Source organism: Phaethon lepturus, unplaced genomic scaffold (assembly GCF_000687285.1).
Source record: "Phaethon lepturus isolate BGI_N335 unplaced genomic scaffold, ASM68728v1 scaffold18478, whole genome shotgun sequence".
NCBI classification, from domain to species: Eukaryota; Metazoa; Chordata; class Aves; order Phaethontiformes; family Phaethontidae; genus Phaethon; species Phaethon lepturus.
The window spans coordinates 1-22913 of record NW_010555702.1 but is presented as its reverse complement, the minus strand read 5'-3'; the positions used below and the strand labels follow the sequence as shown (position 1 = coordinate 22913).

The 22913-nt window shown below is 35.6% G+C and overlaps 1 protein-coding gene across 1 annotated transcript; it reads left to right on the top strand.

The window, feature by feature from the left end:
• Nucleotides 1-801: 801 nt before the first annotated feature.
• NAA35 (N(alpha)-acetyltransferase 35, NatC auxiliary subunit) lies at nucleotides 802-21248 on the top strand (the record flags this gene model as incomplete). The annotated part of the gene is made up of 19 exons (XM_010292261.1): nucleotides 802-945; nucleotides 2050-2083; nucleotides 3563-3677; nucleotides 4795-4869; nucleotides 6086-6253; nucleotides 7035-7101; nucleotides 7761-7804; nucleotides 8393-8443; nucleotides 9301-9384; nucleotides 11204-11318; nucleotides 11846-12024; nucleotides 13137-13196; nucleotides 14383-14489; nucleotides 14711-14777; nucleotides 15932-16030; nucleotides 17360-17538; nucleotides 19345-19481; nucleotides 20852-20919; nucleotides 21071-21248. Coding segments are annotated over exons 1-19 (1951 nt in total), but the record flags the coding sequence as incomplete, so codon positions are not given.
• Between the last annotated feature and the right edge of the window lie 1665 nt (nucleotides 21249-22913).

Sequence of the window (22913 nt, the reverse complement as noted above, 5' to 3'; positions counted from 1 at the left end):
CCGTGGCGGCTTTGATGAAGCTGGTTTAGAGCTCGCCGGGCTCGTAGATGTCTCTTGCAAGATCCCCGACTAGATAAGGGAAGATCTAGCATTGCTGGTGTCTCAAAGGCAGACTGGCTGGCAAAACATAAAATTCTTCGGGGCGAGATTGCAAAAGCATAAAACCGGTTGGAAATAACTATCTGGTGAAGTTTAAAAATTATATTCTGGTCTGAAGTTGCTTAACGTTGCTGCGGTAATCTTGATATTACTGTCTCATGAAGAAGTTAGGTGAAATATGCCCTTTTTCATAGACTTGTTTGGATGCACTTTGTACGAATAACAAACTCGTGTGTGGTAACAAACTCGTGTGTGGTCAGTTTTACAGGTCCCTCTTTTCAGTTCATTTCAGAGAGCAGTGGGAAGGCATGTGTTTTTCTAATAGTGTAAAACAGCAACAAAAATATTGTGATAGCTACATCAATTGTAAGAGGATTTCTTGACATTGTTTCCCATTTTGTTTCCAGTTTGACAATAGACGCTTTCTTATGGCTCCATACTGCTAAGGTTTTGGTGTCTTTGGTCTTTGAGTTTTCATAGCCTACAAGTTAGTTGTAGAAAACCAGTGAATAAGAAAACATTTTCTGAAAAGAATTTTTATTAACAAGGGTTTTTTTCTGTTTTTGTGTAACGGTAGCTGTTTAAATTAAATTAGGTTAGTTAAGTTTCCTTTTCTGACCTGGTTCTTGAAAATAAAAAAAAAAAATTACTCCCATGAAGCACTTTTTCTAATTTGTGCATAATGTGCATTATCTCTGATACAGATTTAAAGGTGAAGTACCATGGTTATGAAAGCTTCAGTAGAAGATGACGATTCGGGATGGGAACTCAGTATGCCTGACAAGATGGAAAAGAGTAATGCAAACTGGGTAGATATTACCCAGGAATTTGAAGAAGCTTGTAGAGGTGAGTTGTACTGCTTGTGTTCTGAGAAAACTTGGAATCCTTTGGAGGACGAAACATAGCTCTTTGTGGTGTTTTAAGCAATAGTTTGACCCAGGTTCAAGCTCCAGATGGATGGACTCATTGATTTTGTGTTTCCCTGTGTTTAACTTGACTGTGAGGTTGGAAATAGCAGAAGAACCTCACCTTGCTTCCTCTTTAAGATTACATAAATACCGTTTTTACATCATGTTTTTTCATCTTACACACTTTTGCACCTGTTTTTTTTTCTTTGCAAGGATTTCTTTCAATCTCTTCTGCCAAATGGAGACCTAATTCATCCATGCAGAATCAACACTGTTTTTTCCTGTACATTTTTGGATCTAGAGGGCCCAATGATTCATTCATTTTATTGGTCAGTGCATCATTTTTCATCTTGGAAACAAAGCTGAGCTTCTGAAGAGATACAGTGCATTGCAGTCACGGGGAAGCAGTTGCTTCCATTTAAGCAGTGCCATTATTGTTATTAGATATTAGTGCTAGTTTACTATGACAGTGACTATTTTTTCAGCTAATTTTATGATGGCATTAGGGAAGAATAAATAGAAAACTGTAACTTACCACACACAGTATTACATAATGATAAACACAACATCTTTATGCCACCAGATAATTCCTGTATATTAGTGATATACCATTTGTGTACGCATCAAATACATCTAAAGGCTTCATTGAAAGTAATGAGGAAAAGCAAGCCTTTCAGTAATTCCCCTGGAAAAAATTAGACATCGGCATAAAGGAGCACAGAAAACTGCTGTCCTGTGTTCCAGGCTATTCAGATGCTACTATTCGGTAATTCTAAAATCCCTTTAACTGTTGGAATAACAGAGAGGGATGAGAAAACACTGTGAACAACTGGGGGTTTTGAGCCTTTCAGTCTTGAGGGTGCTTTGTAAGTAAAAGCAAATGAAGGTGGATGGATGCACACCTGGACAATGAATATCTGGTCTTCTTCCCACACCTTGGTCTCTCTTAGCATAAGACCGTTTGGTGAATGACAAGAGTATCCTGGAAAAGTTGCGCTAGAAGGCTGATTGTAATTATTTATTCTGTTCTGTTCCTTTGTAGAACTGAAGTTAGGAGAGCTGCTTCATGACAAGCTGTAAGTATGCCTGTGGGATAGTTCCGGTTTTCAGATGGGATTAGTGCAAATATGTTAGTGTTTACTAATAAGCAAGTCATGCACTATCAGCTGAGCTTTTTTAAACTTTTACTGTAAATAAAATAGTTGAATTGTTCAGAATATCATTTGTCCTCAGCAGTATGTATATGATGTACCTGTATGAATGCTGAACATTTCTCATGGTGCCAGTATAACATTACATTTTCATTTAATCAATGTAGTTAGAAGCTTATAGCAGATCTTATGATCAGTGGTGTTGACAGTACTGAACCTACTGAACTATTTTATGTGGACATTCTTTTATAAAAAAAAAAATGCCAGAAAGAGTTTAAACTTTTAAATCTGGTCGCCTCAAATGTCACTAAAGTTTAGGATAAACAATCCATGTACTTTAACATAACTCTTAAATGACATGCTAAAATGGCAATTGAGACCTCTACAGTTTAAGAAAAAATACATCCAAAAAAACCCCCATGTGCTAAAATCCTTTTTTTTTTGCTGAATTCACTAAAGCATGACAGGAGATTAAAATATTTTAAAGGTAGAAGACTGTTTGCCACACAAGTCTGTTCACTTGCATAAAGAAGAAAGTGCTTATTTAAGGCTGATAGCTCAGAAAACAGAGGCACAGTATTAAAGGCAAACCTGCTGAAAAATATATGCAATGATGTCGCCAAGTAGTTACTCAGTAGAATCAAAGCGCATTTCTGAGGTATGGTTTTATACATGAGAGCATTTCAGAGCAGATAGGCTTTTCAGAATGAGAACATGCCACACGCAATAACCTTTTTTATATAATAAAGGCTTGTACAGCAGTTCTGTACCAAAGGTGAGGCACTATACCCCTTCTTCTGTAGGCCAGTCTTCATTTGGTGTGGTTCTTCTGCAAGCTTTTATGCCCTGACTACAGGTGATCCATTGTCACATGCTGGGGGTGTTTTGTACCAGTTTTCTTACCATGCCCATTTTAAACAAATTTGGTATATTCAATGTATATTATTGTCAGTCTGTGTCATGTATAATGTCATTAGTTTGTGAGGGACATATCTTACCTAGGTTTTTGGATGAAGCATAATAAAGAACAGCTTGTTCAGTTAATACCAGGTTATTACATTATGTGTTCTTTAAAAAGATGTTCTGTTGTCATGAGGTGTGTAGAAACAAGAATGCATAGATTTAGTAATGGGATATTTGGCTCAGGAGTTTTCTTCAGCTTTAGAGAAAAGCTAAGAGTTTTCTTTTAGGCATCTATGTTCTTACTTACTCATTGAGAGATCCTCAAATTCATGAAAACCATGATCTCCGAAGATCAGTAGTAATGTTCACATACCTTACCTTATTGTTTGTAGTCAGAATACAGTGTACTCAGTTTGTCATCGTATGCTCTTTTGCATTGGTTTGTAAAGACTGTTTTGTATAACATAATTACATTGAGAACTTTTTATTCTGTGTTCTTAGTTTTGGTCTTTTTGAAGCCATGTCTGCCATTGAAATGATGGATCCCAAGATGGATGCTGGTATGATTGGAAACCAAGTTAATAGAAAGGTTCTTAATTTTGAGCAAGCCATTAAGGTTTGTGTGACTTTCCTGGTTTTGCCTGCACTGTCTGTAAAAGTATGATATAGTTTTATCAAATTTAAGTTAAGCACAGTTCAACAGAATTAAGGTATTCAATCTTTACTTAAACTTGAATTTTTCTTTTTATTTTGGATATTAAGTAAGCAATAGCTTGTGATGTTTAGCTTTTTTGTTACCTACATCATCACAATGATGCTAACTCTTCCAGTGAAAAGTGCTGTGAAATTGTTGGGTATTCATACCTCAGAAAAATAAATTTCAGAAACGAATTTGCACGTCACTCTGTGCTTCTCTAAAATGTGTCTTTGATCTGAAGATGTATTGGTTAGTGCCTCTTTAAGCTGAATGGAAACCAGCTTCCTTACAAAAGCTGGAAATTAACACTTCATGAGACTCAGTTCATTAGCATTGAACAGAAGCTGGATAATTGAACAAGATTGACAATGGTCATTAACTTTTGATGCGTGGTCAAGATAAATTGGTGGAGGGAGGTTGAAAGACTTTCTGGGTTTTTTTGAAAAAATAATGCATTTACAGAGGAAAAAATATTTTTTACCATGGACCTTGTTTTGAATGGCCTGAGGGAACTCTGTGTAAAATATTGGCCGTCTGAGTCATGTAGAATGTATGCAGAATTGCATACACCGGACAAATAAAATGAAAGAAGCACAGTTTCTGCCATCTTGGTCCTGACCTTAAAGGCAGTAAAACTCTACAAGTATCTGCAGTGTGAAAAGCAGTCTTCAAAGAATGCGTCCTGCATATTATTCCTCATTCAGTCTTTATTATGATTATACATATTTTTTCGTGATTTAAGTGTTGACAGTTAACTGGTTGTAAACTTTTATTGGCTACTTATAAATCAGAAATTTTATTTTAGCTTTCTGTTTGAATAGCTTTATGTTTGGTCAGTGTTCAATACAGTGATGGGAGAGCAAAGTTTTTCAGGATTTGAGGCATGTTATGAAGCTGATAGGTAAAGCTAGTGGTGTACAAATATGCTGAATTCTTAACACAACTGTAATTTCCTTTTTGGCTGTACAGATAATAAGTTGTATTTTGCCTATAGGCTTTCAGAGTCTTTAGCTTTTTTCTTACTTTGTTTTCTAAGGATGGCACCATAAAAATAAAGGATCTCACTTCACCTGAGCTGGTAGGAATAATGGATACCTGTTTTTGTTGTTTGGTAAGCATTTCTCTGCTCTTACTTTTAGATGTTTTTGCTTTCAAAGTATAATGCTTTAATCCAGTTTTAAAAAATCAAAAACAAAACTCAAGAAAAAAGATTCACCAAGCGGAAAATACATACTTAGTATTTTCATTTCCATTTAGATCTTTGCATTGGCCATTGTAAGAGACATAGTTTTGGTGGTGGTTTTTTTTCATTTTTTATTATAAGAAATCATTATGGCAGAGAACGGGTAGCATTTTGAATAATGCTAAATGATATTAAAATTTGTGGTTTTTAAATGTACGGTATCTGCCTGCCTGCTGTATATTGGTGTTTGACTGTGTTGGAAAGTGAGAGCGCAGTAACCTGCAGCACTGTTGCTCATTTGTGTACAGCCAATATTGACTGAGGTTACAGGGGCATTTTGAAGAAAGAAGAGAAAATACCTAAATCTGTTTAGAAAGGGAATAAGTGAATTATCACTTTACCTGTTAACTGTGATTTGTTTTTTCTATGCCTATGTCTTAATTTCCTCAGTAAATGATACAAATTATTTTCAGTTACTCTTTAAAAGTAAATCAATAAAATTACTTTGGCTTTTAAACCAAAGGTCACCATATTTGATATGGTGTAGCATAATTTCTGTTCTTCCCTGCTATGCCCCCAATACTGACTTTTTTAAAAAAGGGACAGTGGGTCATTAAATATCTGATCCTACTGTGGTTTATGCTATTTCAAGATAGAAATAATTGTTTATATTACTGAAGCTTTCCTCGTAGCTTAAAGCAGCATGAAATTAGTAGAAAGAGGGGGTCATGAAAAGAAGCTGTAAGTTGTAGAAGAGAATATGCAGAATGTTGCTGAGCTGTTTTATAGCCACTTGCATTTTTCATTCAGTATTTATCTAGAGGAAGCTTATAAATCTGATGGTCTCTTAATGTCATGTCTAAGCCACAAAGATTAGACCTGGACTTTGTGGAAGAGGTTTATCCAGCACCAGAATTTCATAGCGTTATAGGGTTTAGTAGCTTACTGCCTGCCACAGTCAGCAGATGGACAAAGGTTAAAGGTTGAGAGACCTTCTCTTGCCCTTTTTTTGCTAGATGGAAGGTTGCCATGACAGGAACTTCCTTAATGACTGGCTGAAGCACAGTAAAATGGAAAAAGAATGGAGGTATAGAAATGAGGACTTGGCTGTCATGAGTAAAGTATTCAATTTTCTTCTCCCTAGATAACATGGTTAGAGGGACATTCCTTGGCACAGACAGTATTCACTTGCCTTTATATTCATAATCCAGACTTCATAGAAGATCCTGCTATGAAGGCTTTCGCTCTAGGGATCCTAAAAATCTGTGATATTGCCAGAGAAAAGGTTAACAAAGCAGCTGTTTTCGAGGAGGTATGTATTTCAGTATCTCCCATGGTTAAATATTAATGTTATACGTAGGGTCCATAACACAAATAAAACAGTATATTAGAGAAATTTTTTACTGTTTGATTCAAGGATACTGTAGGAGCAGCAATTCATTCTCCTAAAAGTATTAGACTTGATCTCTTTAAAATGCAGGTTTTTTCAATGAAGGTGTTGCATGCTCTTTTCTGTATTCTGCTTGAGTATTGGAGTCACAAGTATTTTACTCAAGAAACAATGCAAGCCTTGTGGCTAACCATCTGAAATCAGTTTTACTTGCGGTTTTCTTCCTGTTTATTTTTTTTTTCTACTTTAGTTAAGCATGATTGTCTTTTGTCTGAAATGTCCATCTAGCAATGGAATCAGTGTCTGATCCTCTGTGCTCAGAGCAGTTTTTGTTTCCTCGGAGCTTGGATAAGTCACTTCTTATTGACTTTATCTAAAATTGATTAAATAGTGCTTCACATCCATAGTTCTTGTAACATTTTGATAGGGTGGCACTTGATGAAAATATGTAGGACATACTGCAGAAAATAATGCTCCCAACCTGGATTTGGGCAGGAAAGTCACCCAAACTATAGTTGTACCAGATTTTTATACTTGGTGTAGTTAAACAAAAACACCCCAAAACAAAACAAACAAACTCAGCACAACAAGAAAACAACTCCAAAGCCCAAAACAAAATGAAAACTCCAAACCCCAACTTGACAATGTAACTACTGTTGTTTATAGTTCACTCTATCTTGCTGCTTTTATTTTTACGTTTTAGGAAGATTTTCAGTCAATGACTTACGGATTTAAAATGGCCAACAGTGTGACAGATCTTAGAGTTACAGGTACAGTTTGTGCTTTCTGTGTATCTGTCCATCAGTTTCTTTTGAGCATGTTGGTTATTCTTAACCAAACCTAATCAATTGGTAGGAATCTCAGATGTTAAGTTTTTTTATTAGTCTTGTGAAAATTGGTGGCTTGGTAAAAAGAGAGATGAAATTATTTTTCCTTGAAGAAAAGGTTCAGCTGTTTATTTGTTAAATGCCTGAGAGAGAAGTGCTTTAAGGTGTGGCAACCAAGAGGCTTCGCATGAGATAGATACAAACTGTTGGAAAGTGCACTGCTTCTCTGCCTCACTATGTGTTGTGATCTTTTGAGAAAAAAGCAATCCAGTAGTTCTAAAGCTACATATGTTACTAAGTACACACATAAGTATGTATGTTAGCCTTTTGATGCACTTTTTTTGATACATACTTGGGCTTTCCACTGATATATTTTTAGAATATTTATGAGCACTTTAGCTTTGTATCAGTCAGCCTATACTCTAATCTTGTCGCAAAATATCCCCACCATCCTTCAGAAGAGTATTTTTTTGTCTAGTCTTTGGCTAATCGGTGTGTAAACACTTCAAAACTTGAGTTCCCCTCAAAACCTTTTTCCCCTGAGTGTTGTAGGAGTACCTTGGAATGCTGCTCAGCTTTTAATTTTACTGCAACTTTTTTAGGTATGCTAAAAGATGTAGAAGATGACATGCAAAGACGAGTGAAGGTATTTTTCTCACATTTGCCTTGTCAATTGCACTTCCAGTGTACTTAACATAGGTTTGGGGGAGGGAGTTGGATTATGAAGAATGCAGTGGTTCTGTGTCATTAAATGGGGGTGTTTTTTTCAAGACCTGCCATAATGGTTTGTGTGACATGCTGGTAGTTTGCCTTCTAGGTAAAGATGCTGGAATCTTCAGACTTTTCTAAACACTTCAGTAGTTGCTTCACAAGTAATAGGTGGAATATGATGTAGAAGATAACACTGGGCTGGGGCACAGAAAGTATATATTTAACTTCTGGCTTTTATGCAGATCTACTATGTGATGTTAAAGTCACTTTACTAGGGTTTACAATATAAAATGTTCATACAATTTCCTTGCCTGTTGGAAGAGTTTACTGAGACAGGTGTCATGACTATAGGAGAGTCTGGGATGGTTCAAGTACCTAGATGGTTTATCAAGAGGTTTTGAACATGAGAACTGATTTTTAGGGTTATTTAACAGGTGGATATTCTGGAGAGGGTAAAGGGATTTTATCAGTAGCTTCCCTTTGCAATTTTTAATAAATTATTTGCAATTCTTTTACCTTCTAGAGCACTCGAAGTCGACAAGGAGAAGAGAGAGATCCAGAAGTTGAACTTGAAGTACTGAATTATTTACTTCTTTCCTGGATTTCATAGATTAGTACATCAATACTGGTTAACTAAGATAATTAGTTAATCAGTAGTTAACAGCTTGTGAGAAATGTGTGTCACCGGTGTTGCTACTACTGTCATCTCTGAGCTGCTCTAAACATGGCCCTGAGCAAATCCCAGGCCAGCAAGTAGGCTTTTATGGTTTGAAGGGGTAGAGTTCTGGATTGATCCCAATGTCAGAACAGCGATGCTGCTGCAATTCTGCCATTTATGCACCTACCCTTCAAGATGAAGCCGTTAGCAAAGTAGGTGGTTTTACCTGTCCTGTACCTTCTTCCCTCAGTTCCTTCCCAGCAGCTTTTACTGCTGCTGGCAGCCTCGCTGTTAAGGGAGAAAGTAGGAAGAGAAGGTGAAAGCAGTGTATGTAGCTCTTTCCGGAAAAAGTGGTAGTTGGTGTAGGTGATGTGCTTGATCTAGAAGGGTGCGGGTTTCCTTTCCCAGTAGTGTTATTTTCTTCAGAAATTATGTTTAATGTAGTAGGTCTTGAGCAAAAAAGGAGAGAAAATCAGTTTAATAATTTGTGGTTGGTTGCTTAAGTTGAGATTTGAATGGTGTTTGCATAGGAGATAGCTATACAGCCAGTGGTTTTGCTTTACCCAAAGTATCTTAATATTTTTTGTGTTAGTGCTTTTCTGACAGCAGTACAGATTTTTCCATAAATTCTATAACTTCTCTTCAGTATCATACTGGATACCATATTTTTAAGACTAGAGAGCATACTTCAATAAATCTATAAAAGTTTTTTTTAATGAATTTCAGAATTTAATGTGTATTGCTTAGTAATTCATAGTATATTTTTATTACAGCATCAACAGTGTTTAGCTGTGTTTAGCAGAGTCAAGTTTACCCGGGTACTACTGACTGTTCTAATAGCATTTACCAAGAAAGAGGTATGTTCATTTAGTGTTTCTGTGTTTGCATTGTCATCCTGTGAAGTACTCATTTTTCATTCTCTAAGGTCAAGTAATTATTCTGTAGATTCTATAGATTTGAATCAATGCTGCTGCAGGTAAAATGTTAGATAAGGCCTTATAGCAGCAACCATCCAGCTTTTGTTCATTTTTAGAGAAAAAGCAGGGAAGGCTAGTAGCTGACATTTATTATAGCCTTGTGAGAGGCAGAATATTAGTTCTAGAACACTTAAAGAAAAATACGGGTTCTGGGTTACTCCTTTTCACACGTGAGCAAAACTTTTCTTTCTCGAGTTCAGTCCCCTTCTATGGAGTTACCTGATACTGGGCAGTGTTTTATCCATCTCTAGAGAATTTCTAGCTTTTCCTTCCGTGTGATACTGAATTTGTATCTAGGCTGCTTTGTTCTGAGAATAGGAATATAACAGCTTTCTGTGCAATTTACCTGTTTTTTTGAATATAAGATTTCCTTATTATTGAGCAAGGAAGAGAACTGCATGTTTTATGGCAAAGGGGTAGAATCACCTGTCACCATAAGACAGAGCTTTTGTTTGGATAGCTTTTTCTTTAAGCAATATCTGTCTATTGCTTATTGTTATGTCCATTTTCATAAAGAAATGAATAAGTATCTTGACTAAGCAGCATGGAGTTTTTCCCACAAATTTTGCTGCTGGAGCAGCTCTATACTGTACAGTTTAAAAGACTTTGATTAAATTGAAAGGCAGGTGCAAGTATCATTGATAGACATCAGTGTTGAGGAAAAAGTGATTGAGTGGTTGAGAACAATTGCATTCTGAGTATAACCATTAGTTACATCAGAAATCAAACTGTGACATAGAAGTGATATACACTGATGTACAACTAAATTCCCTCTGTGTTAACTGCTATGAGTTAATGATCTGTGCAAAATCAGATTTTCTTAGTGTCACTAAAGTCTGATTACTTGAAGTCTAAGTTAATTACGTCATGGTCTACTGTGATCTTGAATTAGATCTGCTTAGCAGCTTCTGTAGTAGAGTTGTGGATGCCATAGTATGTGAACATATATTATGCAGAGCTACAGATGTTGTTCAGCTTCTATTAGATCTTCAGGGTGTTTTAAATATCTTTTTCTAAAAGCAGTCAAAGTTCACTTTGACTTGAGATTTCAAATATTTGAAGTTCCATCAGGGACTGTTAGTCCAGTATTTTTAAAACAAGATTATAGATTTGAGAGAGCTGTTTTAAATGGTACCCAGTTTGCTAACAGATTTGGGTTCGTAGGGCATCAGAAAATTCAGCATGTCAGCAGATCATGAATCAAGATTTCCAGTGGACATCTGGTATCTTCTAATGTTATATAGTGATTTCATTTCAGTCAATAGGTTGGTTTTTGTCTATATTCTCCAGAATTCTGCATTTTCTAATGGTAGGAGAATTTTTTCCTCTTTGCAGTTTGGAGTTCTGCCTCATTTGGCAGAAGAGTTTTGTGGGGTTTTTTGCCTGCCTTCCTTGCCACACCCAATCCTTCAAAATCAAAAGTAGAGGACTCATGTAGTGTATACTAGGCTTTCAGTTGTATTTGTTAAGGCTTATCTTATACAGAAAAAAATACTGTATTAAATGTATGTATAGATATGTAGAATACAAAGAACACTTTACTGCACAAAAATCTGTTGGGTGGTTTGGGTCTTTTTTCAGAACTGGTTGCTTACGAACATTAGAATCCTAATATCATTCTTTTTTTCTGATACTAGCATTAATACTCTAGTCAAAATATGTTGCTTCATAATGTAAATAACTATTACCTGCCTTTCAGACGAGTGCAGTTGCCGAAGCTCAGAAGCTAATGACTCAGGCAGCTGACTTGCTTTCCGCCATCCACAATTCATTGCATCATGGTATCCAGGCACAGAATGATACCACTAAAGGAGGTATGTGTCAAATTTTAACCATTTTTTTCCTTTCTTAAATATGCTGTCTTGATAAACTTTAATATCTACATGTATTTTTTAAAAAATCACTATTTACTTTGAACTAATAATACTTGTTACACAACCTGTTACAGATTGTATCGTTCGATCTTAATTTTATTTCACTGAATGATGGTTCTCCTGAAAGCAATGCTGTCACTTCATGGCCAGACATAACATGAGCTTTTAAGTGCATTGCACTTTGAACCAGTGTATATGCCATTTTAAAATAGGGAACAGCACCTCGCTGTCTGTACAGGTATATGCTGAGATGTTAAGAGTTGTTTTTTGTGGGTTTTTTTTAACGGTAATCATTGTCACAGTTGGGTAGTTAGCATCTCTGGAAGTTAACTGTCAGTTTAAAAGACCATTTTGGCTAATTGAATAATTTGGTTTATACTTTCAAGTTTGAAGTGAGTTCTGAAAACACAACTTATATGCAGTTTCTCCCTCTCTCTCCCCCTCCCCCCCTCCTCCTCCTTCATTAGATCATCCTATTATGATGGGCTTTGAGCCCCTTGTTAATCAGAGATTGCTGCCACCAACTTTTCCTCGATATGCAAAAATAATTAAAAGGGAAGAAATGGTCAATTATTTTTCCAAGGTAATAGACCGAATAAAAACCGTCTGTGAAGTAGTCAACTTAACTAATTTGCACTGTATACTGGTAAGCATGCATATTTCTTATTTATAGCCAAAAATAATATCTTAAAATATAACTTGCAAAAATTAATTTTGTATGTACATGCTATTGCTCACTGGAGCAAAAACTGAGCTGTATGTATAAATCTTTTGGTGTTTCTTATTGTTGTGTACAATTTCAAAATTTGCTGCCTTTCCTGATAATTAATATTTTTCTTCTTTTCGACAAAGACCTTTTGTCCTCTCAAACCTCTCATTTTTCCTGTAGTCTGTTAAATGGTTATGCATATTAGTGGCAGAGCCCAAACAAGTTAATTTCCTTGTAACTCCTTTGGTTGAAGAGCTGCATCTGCAGTAGCAGAACGTAATTCCTTGCTATATTCCTGATTTTTTCAGATTCAGTAAGCAATATTCTGCATATGTGCCTGTAACACAAGAGGGCACTTAATACATGTTTGTTTAAGCGTATAATTCCCTGAATAGGCATGAAGTTAAGCACCTGCTTATGTTCTTTCCTGAATAAGTGATGTTATTCTAAGTTACTGCCTACATTTATTAGAAGATGCTTAAATGCTGGAAATACTTTTTGCCATATATGCGTTCAGTGACTGAGAAAAGAGCCACAGTTACATCAGTTCAAAGATCAAGCAAAAATCTTTTGTCTTGCTGTTTCCTGTTAAATTAATTAAAACAGTGTTTGCATGAAGCATCTGGTACCACTTAAACATTGCAGTTTTGTAACATACCTGGTTCAGTTATGTTGTGATCTTAGCAGATTCACAGTACCTTTTTGCTGTACTATCATCCGTCTAATTGTTGTATCTGAAGAAGAAAATTCAGAAACCTTTTGTAGTGTTCAGTAACAAGTAACTGCAGAAAAAAATAGACTTCTAGCTTGATAATATGTTACATTTTGTTCAAATTATTCATACTTTCTTACAAGTTGTATAAGCTATGTTATGTATATGTATTTGTGTGTACAAAGTGTAAGTGTATTTACACAATTATATGTATGTGTATATATAAAAATGCAAATGTGTGTGTGTATGAAAATATAAATAGGGGTGTGTGTGTGCGTATATATAAAAAAATTGGCATATTAACCTGAATTGTCTTTTTTTCCCAAATGTAAATTAGGATTTTTTCTGTGAATTTAGTGAGCAATCACCATGTGTTCTCTCAAGATCCCTGTTACAGGCAAGTCCTAATCTATGTCTTTGAATAAAATACTTCTGTGTTCATTATAAATATGTATTCTTCTTCTTGTTTTAAATATTTAAATTATTTGCATGTCACAATATATAAGTGGTAAAAAATTTTCTGGAGATACTTAAATATTAGGTGTATGAAGGCTTATGTTCTGATCTAATTTTGAAAAACATTTTTAAATACTGTGGTTTAGATCATGTTAGTACATGCTAATTAAAACGAAGTGGTAACATTTTTTTCTCTTGCCATAAAGCTGGGCCTGTACACTTTTACAGTTTGGTTTTTTTTTTTGCTGTTCTCTGTGTGCTGTCTCACTTTGGGGCTGGTGTTTGTGCTCATCCTCCCTGTTTGGGATGAATTTCCTGTGTAGGCTGCCTTGATCTGCTACAACAATAAAACTGATGGTTAGAGCAGAATAGGCTACTACTTTTCTTCTCACTGCTTCACTTACCTTGAAAGTATATTAGATATTCCTCAACTCAGAGTAAAATATATTTCCTTATAGGAAGTTTTGAATGAATAGGGCGTCCCTGGATGTCAAACTTCTTTACATTTGATCCTAATTAAACTATATATAGAGCTGATGGAATATAACTATTGGCAAGTAAAATGTTTTCATGGTGTGTGTTCTGACTTTGCACTACATGTGTTTGTGCAATCCCTGTGGGTGCCTGACAGCAGAGCTCTTTCTCCAGCTGCTAAAGAACCGTGTAAGAAAGGGACACAGCACTCGTGGAGGAAAGTGGAATAAGCATCAGATATGACCAATGAAAACAGTAGTATCTATAGGGAGAGAAAAAAGTCTGCATTAGTCTGAAGATTTACCTTTATCTGCCTCCAGGGAAACAACATAACCTTTTTTATGTAATCTTCAGAAACATTTGTCTGATTAATCATCTTTGAAGTCCAAGAAATAAAATCATTTTGCATGCATTTTCTTATGCAAGTAATAGAGTTGTATCTTGTGTCATGGGAATACCACAGAAGTGACAGACGTCAATATGTCCCTATTTCTGAGCCTGTAACCTTGTACCTAGCTCAACAATTTTAATTCTTCAAGCAATCTTACAGTACCTGTATTATATCAGAAAATTGTAAGAGCTTTTTATCAGTAACTTCTAAAGCATTACTTTTAACTTAAAGCGTGTTTCTAAAAACGCATTTTCGCTTTCAGACAACTTTTCTGGTAGATAACAAGAAGGTGTTTGGCACTCACCTAATGCAAGACATGGTAAAAGATGCTTTAAGGTCTTTTGTCAGTCCTCCAGTACTTTCTCCAAAGTAAGTGGATCTTGAGTTTACTTGCATGTGTTTACATGTCTGATAGAAAGATATTTCTGCTTATAAAATCAAGGGCAGACATATACATTTTGTACTTATTAGTGCTTATGTATGAAGGAGTCAGTTGCTGTTGCTGTATTCATGTTTCTTTTTTAATATTGTGCTATATAGGCTGGAGACATTTATAAACATAACTACGTACATGGATATTTCCCTTTTAGGTGTTGTCTTTATAATAATCACCAGGCGAAGGACTACATTGATTCCTTTGTGACGCATTGTGTTCGGGTAAGCGTTTATTCCAGTTAAAGCATATTTATGCGTATATGAGCACTTTTGAGATTTACTTACTTTTTGAAAGGAGGCCAATTATTTTAGACACCTGACATGAAGGCAAAATTGCAGAAGTTGGCCATCTTAAAATGGTTAACACATTTAAAAATCCAGTATAATTATTGCTGTTTGTTTCCTGTATTATGCTCCCAGATTTTTCACTAACATTTCACTTTATTAGAAATGTGCACCTACTACCTCTTTACAGGGTAGTTTCATGTCAAAAATAAAGGCATAGCACTAGTAAAACCAATTATTTTTACATTCTCTCTGGTTTAAAATATTTAAAAATTGTTTTAAGATTCAGTTATTGAATGTGGCACAATGAAAAGTTAAGTAAATCATAGAATCATTTATGTTGTAAAAGACTCTTAAAATCATCAAGTGCATCCATTAACCTAACACTGCCAAGTCTACCACTAAACCATGTCCCGAAGCGCCACATCTACGTATCTTTTAAATACCTCTAGAGATGGTGACTCAACCACTGCCCAGGGCAGTCTGTTCCAATGCTTGACAACCCTTTTGGTGAAGAAACTTTTCCTAATATCCAATCTAAACTTCCCCTGGTGCAAGTAGAGGTCATTTCCTCTTGTCCTAGACAAGATAAGACTTGTTCTTCATACCATTTGCCAGCTTTGTTGCCCTTCTCTGGGCATGCTCCAGCACCTCAATGTCCTTCTTTTAGTGAGAGGCCCAAAACTGAACACAGGATTCAAGGTGCGGCCTCACCAGTGCCGAGTACAGGGGCACAATCACTTACCTACTCCTGCTGGCTGTACCATTTCTGATACAGGCCAGGATGCTGTTGGCCTTCTTGGCCACCTGAGCACATGGATTTAGGCATAAGAAATATCCCTCTTACAAAAGCATTCTGTTCTGATCAGATTTCTAAAGGATGCTTGCTCAATATCTTGTTGACTTACAGAGAAATGAGCTCTTGCATCACTCCAGAGAGGTTGCCTGCTAGCTTGCACTCTGTAAGGAGCCTTAAGGCACCAACCTCCTAGTATAGATGTATAAAACAGGTGCCTAGATAGACATTATAGTACTCCTCCTGTAGTTTCAAAATTGTGTTGAAAATTTAAAACTACACTGTTTCTTTTCAGCCATTCTGTAGTCTGATTCAAATCCATGGACACAATAGAGCTCGTCAGAGAGATAAACTGGGTCACATTCTTGAGGAATTTGCCACCCTCCAGGATGAGGTAATGTCCTAAGTAGCAGGCCAGCAAACTTTTATTTCCAGGTATATTTCTACCAGAGTGGAGCACATGGTATTCGATTCTAGATGAATCACACAGAATCACAGAATCATTAAGGTTTCAAGATCATCAAGTCCAACTATTAACACAAAAGCACCATGCCCGCTAAACCATGTCCTGAAGTGCCACGTCCACACGTTTTTTGAACACTTCCAGTGATGGTGACTCCACCACCTGGACATTCTGTTCCAATGCTTAACCAAATGAATGAAGCAACTCCTTTGTTTGTCCTAAAATCTTTAGGACGAGGACTCCTAAAATGCAGCCCAGGAAGTCTGTAGGGTGCATACAAAGACTTTCTGTTAGATCTGTTGAACAAAAAGGTATTACATTTTTTAAGATTAACTTTGTCCAGTAAGTAGACTTCAGGAAAACCTGCTGTGATGTCTGTAATTTGATGCTAATTCCACTGCTTGTAGTCAATATCCTGCTTGTAACTGTCAGCCTGCAAGATGTAATCAGGAAAAGATGGATGAGCCGCGTTTACAAGACACCTTTGAAAATTCACTCTTATAGCTATGTAAGATGTAAATTGCAAAATTTTATAATGGTTTTTAAAAAAATATAAGAACATTAAATAATAACTCTTACATATGTGCTCCAACTGATTTTAAGCATTTCTCAAGAAGGGGAAGTGAAAGATGACAGGGAAAGTTACATTTTCACTTGCTGGAAATGTATTTCTTCAGCAGTGAGAGACATGAAAATAAAGTATTTTCCAAGATGGTTTGGTTAAGAGTTTGTCGCAGTACGGCAGCTGAGACATACTGTTTTTTACATTGTAACAGGTTATATGGATTGATTTGTTCAGGACTACTGATAATATTCCGACTTCATGTCTTCCATACAATTACTTTTTCGGACTGAATTTGTCTTAGCAATATTTTAGTTTCTCTGATTGTCCACAGTCTGCTTCTTGCATATTAAGCTTATAAATTTAATTTTTCAGTGCAGCTGTGTTTATTAAGAAAAAGTTATTGTTGCTAATATAGCAAAATGAATAACAGCTTTTAATGGGTTCTTGAGTTTCAGTCCTCATGTGACTGCTAATAATCTGTATATAAATACTTTTGTAAAATTTTGATTTAAAAAACCTACTCTTACTGCTGTATTACTGTATAGATTTTTTTCTCTGTGCAGCAGAATTTACTTATATGATTAACTGTCCAGTTTTCTCACAGTTCTAGACTATGGAAGTGGCGATATCTGTAAAAATATGTTTCTGTCTTTTGATCGTTCCCCAGTCTGTTACTTTGCTCTCTTTTTCAATAGGCAGAGAAGGTAGATGCAGCACTTCATAGTATGTTACTGAAGCAGGAACCACAAAGGCAACATTTGGCTTGCTTGGGCACCTGGGTCCTATATCATAACCTTCGTATTATGATACAATATCTTCTGAGTGGCTTTGAGTTGGAACTTTACAGTATGCATGAATATTACTACATATATTGGTAAGAGGTTGCTTCATTGACAGCTGTTGGAGGAGGGATGCTTCCACAGAGCTGTAACTGCAAATGTTTAAAGGAGGGATTTCAACTATGATTTTTTTAATCTCAAGCTTGCTGAACACAGTATTTAGTTTACTTATTGATAAAATTACAAGCGTAGGGAAAAAAAATCTGTTGGTCTCTTTTCTAGACTTACTAAGTAGTGTACTTCTTTTTCTGAAATAATAATTTGCTATCTATTTAGCTTTTTAACAGTGTCTTCTAATAGCAATGAATGAAAAATACGCTGATTTTGGCAGACAAGAGAATGCAGGAAGAAAGCAATTTCCTTATTCTTTTCTGGTTTTGTACTACCAAGATCAATAGTCTTGTTGTTCTCTAGTATTTTTAAAAAGATCTCCAGAGTTTTAAGTTGTGACTGTAATCTGAAAGTCGACTAGGTAAAAAGGACATCTTATTCTGTGAGCATAGTTGAAGAGACATCTGCCTTCAGTGAAAATGATTGTACTATATGGAGTCAAAATACTTTTTTATTTTTCTACTTCCGTACACATTAATTGTTTTTCATATCTGATGGCTTGGTCCAAAAGAGAAATGAATTTAGATGGTTCACTTCTGATTCAGCATTAAAAATTTGATGTTGATGTTGAACCTTCCTACGTTAAAGTGCTTCTATGCTCAGGTGTTCTGTTTTTGTGTTTGTGGCTTTTTTCTGTAAAGCTACCAATAAACGCTTATTAGGCAAGCTGTATGCCTTCCTTCTCAGATATTAGACTGGTTCAAATGACTTGAACTTCAGTGTATCTCGTTACGTTTCTATGCTGTTTCATTGATGGACTAAGCATTAAGGGAGAAAATTAATACTCCAGATACTTAAAGAATCTGCTGGTAACTAATACCTCAGTAAGTAATACCAAGTTTTCTGTAAGACAGTATTTTTTAACTTGCCCATATTTCCCCCTACCTTTTTAATAAAATCACTATTAATTGGAACTGTCATGTCAACTGCTTTACCTCCTTACTGTAAGTGAAGAAAAAAAGATAGAGGAAATTTCTGAGGGGAAATGTGGAAATGAAACTCATAATTATGTCTTAGCAATTTTTCTTCTGAATTATGACTTCTTATTAAGTATTATTTCTTCATCCTGTGCTCCAGATCTGTAACTTCTACTTTCTTTTTTTCCCTATTACTTTTGATTTGAAGTCAGTCAAGAGATCTATGACCCACTCAGCTTACTAAGAAATCACTCTTTAAGAGTTCTTTAAGACTTGTCTGAAGTAATTGCATGTGGATCTCATGTTCCTGTGGCCTTCACCCTTTTATCTAATAATTTGTGGCTTTTTAATGCTTGAAACAACTCAGTAATAACCTTGTTTATCAAAACAGTAACTCCTAACAAAATTAGAAAAGGTATTAACATAGTCTCTTTTTAAAAAATGAATTCCAGAAAAATTTGACATTATATGGGTTTTGAAATAATAAGAGGCTTAGACTTCATTTAGTAAATATATCTTTGCATTATCATTTGCATATCTTGAGCTGTCCATGGATTACTCTGTACAGTCTTGTTTAAAAACAAAAAAAAAACCAACAAAAAAAAAAAAAAAACCACAAAAAACCCACAACAAAACCAGAACATAGACTAATCTGTTTATTTCAGTCATGCAAAACAGAGTTCTAACTGCTCTAAAATTTGTCCTTTACTATTAGTTCTTTGAGTAAATGACTTGGCATTCAGTGAGGATGTGTGCATTATGAATACATTTTGCACTCTAGTATATAACAGCTACATACTGTTTTTACTGTAGGTATCTGTCAGAGTTCCTCTATGCCTGGTTGATGTCAACACTGAGCCGTGCTGACAGCTCTCAAATGGCAGAGGAGAGAATAATGGAGGAACAACAGAAAGGCCGAAGTAGTAAGAAAACAAAGAAGAAGAAAAAAGGTATCTAGATGTCGAGTGTAACTGAGACCTTTTTTTGCCACTTCACACAGCCATGTAGAATTAAAATTCAAGATCTTTTTCCTACCCACATCAGTGTTGACTCTATAGGTCCTGAAGTTTATGAAGGCTGAATGTAAAACTTTTTAACTAGAAAAGTCAGTTGCTGCGTAAGAATTTCCTTAAATAGGTCTTTCAGAAAAACTCGCTCATTTATATTCACAGCTTTGTCAATTGTGTTATGTGTTGGATCCTGTGAGATGTAATTAACAGGTCCAGAGGAATTACCTTTGAAAAATACTATCTTTCCACAGTCTGTCATTCCTGCAGAATTATGTTTTTTGTTACTGTAGCTAGATTCACAAACTAAACTTTCAGTTTATTTCTGTAATTTCTCTTTGGCTTCAGAAGGTGTTCAAGCGTGTTTCTTAATTTTACAATGGTAAGTTGCCCCGTTTCAATTCAGGAGTAGTACCACTGTGCAAAAGCCCCTTTAGAAACTCATGCTTTCTCAGGTGAATGTGCGTGAGAGAAAATGAGAATTTCCCTTCCTATGTCATAGTGGTCTGGCTCTGTGGTCAGAACTGTAAGCCTGCTATCAAAAAAAGCATCCAAAACCAGTGTCTAAATAGCATTTGGTACAGATTTGCCATGCCTAAGTAGCTACTAAGATTGTGGTATGTTGGAATTATCTTAGCATTAACATTGCAAATAAGCACCATGCAGAAGCTTGTTTTTATTCTTTGCTATTCCTTCCTTTTTGTGTGTTTATCCTTGTCGTCTTTTCAAGGGGAACAACCGATTAGATATAAGCAGCTCAAGGTCATAGCAACTAAGTTCCCTTGTCTCTAGAAGTTCAGAAAATTACTCCTGTATTTTATACTTCTTTAAAAGATGCAAAGTGGGGGGCAATTTGGCAGTAGTTACACACTGGAAGCTTAAAGTTAACATCAGGATAAAAGTCTTTCTTACTAGGATGAAAATGCTTTAACCTTTTAGTCTTAAAAGTTAAAAAAAAAAAAATCCATGAACTAAGAAAATAGGCTTCTCAACTACAAGCTTTAAATTCTAGACTTATTTAGTGTTGTACAGTGATGTGCTAATACCATTGACTAACTGGACCAGTTTATTTCACTGACGACAGTATGGTGTTCATGCACCTATTAAGGATATCTTGAAATATTTTGTGTAATCAGAGCCAGGTGAGCAGAAATGTATATCCACACTTTTTATGCTTTAGTTTTCATTCATTATTTTAAAATATAATTGAGAATTATGTCACTTTCTGAAAATTTGAAAGGTTGTTTTGATCTGAAATTGCTATGTTTGCTTACATTTAATTAAAAATATATATTTTTATGTGAAATTTGCAGTTCGCCCTCTCAGCAGAGAGATCACCATGAGTCAAGCATACCAAAATATGTGTGCTGGGATGTACAAGGTAAATTATTTGTGCTTGCTGAACAATGGGTTCAATTTTTTTGTAATAGGAATCAAGCATACATTGCATGCCGTCTTTGTTTTCATCTTGCTCACAGCAAAATACGACATAAAGCTGACACTTCTCACTGTATTTATCCTTTCCTTTTCAGACAATGATCGCATTTGACATGGATGGCAAAGTAAGAAAACCTAAGTTTGAACTGGATAGTGAACAAGTTCGATATGAGCACAGGTTTGCTCCATTTAACAGTGTTATCACACCACCCCCAGTGCACTACTTGCAGTTTAAAGTGAGTAATCTTAAAACATGGTGCCGCTCAAGTTTTTGTAAAAAGTCGTTTGCTGTCTGGCTTTAGACATTTTCATCGTTGTAAAAAGAGCCTTTAATATCTCAAAAGTTCATATTGAGGCATAAGTCAAAATGGCAAGGAGTTGTAGCTTTAGTTGTGTGCAAGAAAAATATGATGCTTTGAATTTTTACTAAAATTAGACTCTCAGATGTTTAAAAATTGGCCTGATGTGGCAGTTTGAGATGCTTGCATTCACTTGCACGAAAATAAAACCTCTTGAAAGTCTGACAGACTTTTTGGCTGTGGTTTATATAGCAGAATGTTTTTATTACTGCAACAAGCAAACAGGAAAAATGAAACAAAAGTAATTTTGAGTGTTGAATCCCAGAAGTGTTTGTTGGAAGGGACCAGTGGAGGCTTGTCTTATCCTGTCTCCTCCTTAAAGTAGCATTATAGATCACATCAGCTGTATCTTTGTCTAGCCAAGTCTGAAAAAATCAAAGGATGGAGATTTTCAACCTCTTTGGTTAACCTGATCCAGTTACTTTTCTGGTCCATTTAATCTTTGGATAACCTTTGGAGGGCTACACTATTCATCTTTTTTCCTAATGTCCGGTCTGAAGTACCCAAGCCTCTCCTCTCGTGTTATATTGTCTGCCATTAACAAGGAACGTTTGTCTTCTGACAACTTTGTAACTGCCTTTTGACTGCTTCTAGGCTGTGATTAAGATTGTCCATTAGCATTCTTCTTCTCTAACTGAAAAAGTCGAGGTCCATTGACCTCTCCTTGTGGGTCATATACTCTGGGTCCCCAGCCATCTCCACATCTCAGCACTTTCTTGAACTGAGTTGATCCAACCCTGGATGCAATATTTCAGATGTTATAGCACAAATACTGAGTATAGGATGATAACTTTCCTTGATCTGCTGGCCATACTCTTGCTTGTATAGTCCCATATGAGGCTTGTCTGATTTGTAATAAGAGCACCTTGTTGGCTTGTATTCAGCTTGGTATTCACAGAAAGCCTGCTACTTATCCAACTGGTTATTAGTCTCTACTACTTTGTGAGGTTATTCTGCCTAGGGTGCAGAAATTTGGACATTTCTTGTTGAACTTGCATTTCTGATGGCCAGACTTCCAAGTTTCTAAAGGCCTGTATGAACTAAAACTACTATTTTGTATGCCAGCCACTTGCCCTAATTTAGTATTACGAACAGTTGTAGCGGAAATTAAGACTATCACTAAGACTACCTCCTTGTCATGGACTTTTTTTTTATCCCTAATGAAAAAAAAAAGTTGGAAGCATCAAAGTTATATAAAATGAAGTTTTGAACAGTTAAGTAGCTCACTTGCTGTAAACTTGATTTGAGCCAACACTGTCATATACTTTTTTTTCCTATTTTTCCCTGTAATTTCACACCCTGCTATACAACATTATTAAAGAAAACAAATGATAAGTTGTTCAGGAAAGGGATTGTTTTATAAAGAATATGAGCATTTTGTGGCACTGTAAAATAATTGTTAAGCACCATATTGCTGCTTGGTATTTGCCATTTTAAATAAATGTTTTAAACGTCAGTATTCTGGAAATATTTTTTAGTTGACATAACTTTTTTTCTTGAATATAGTAATTTGTTTTTATTTAAGGTGATAAAAATACGATTTGTTGGCAACTGATTTTAATATGTATTTATATATTTC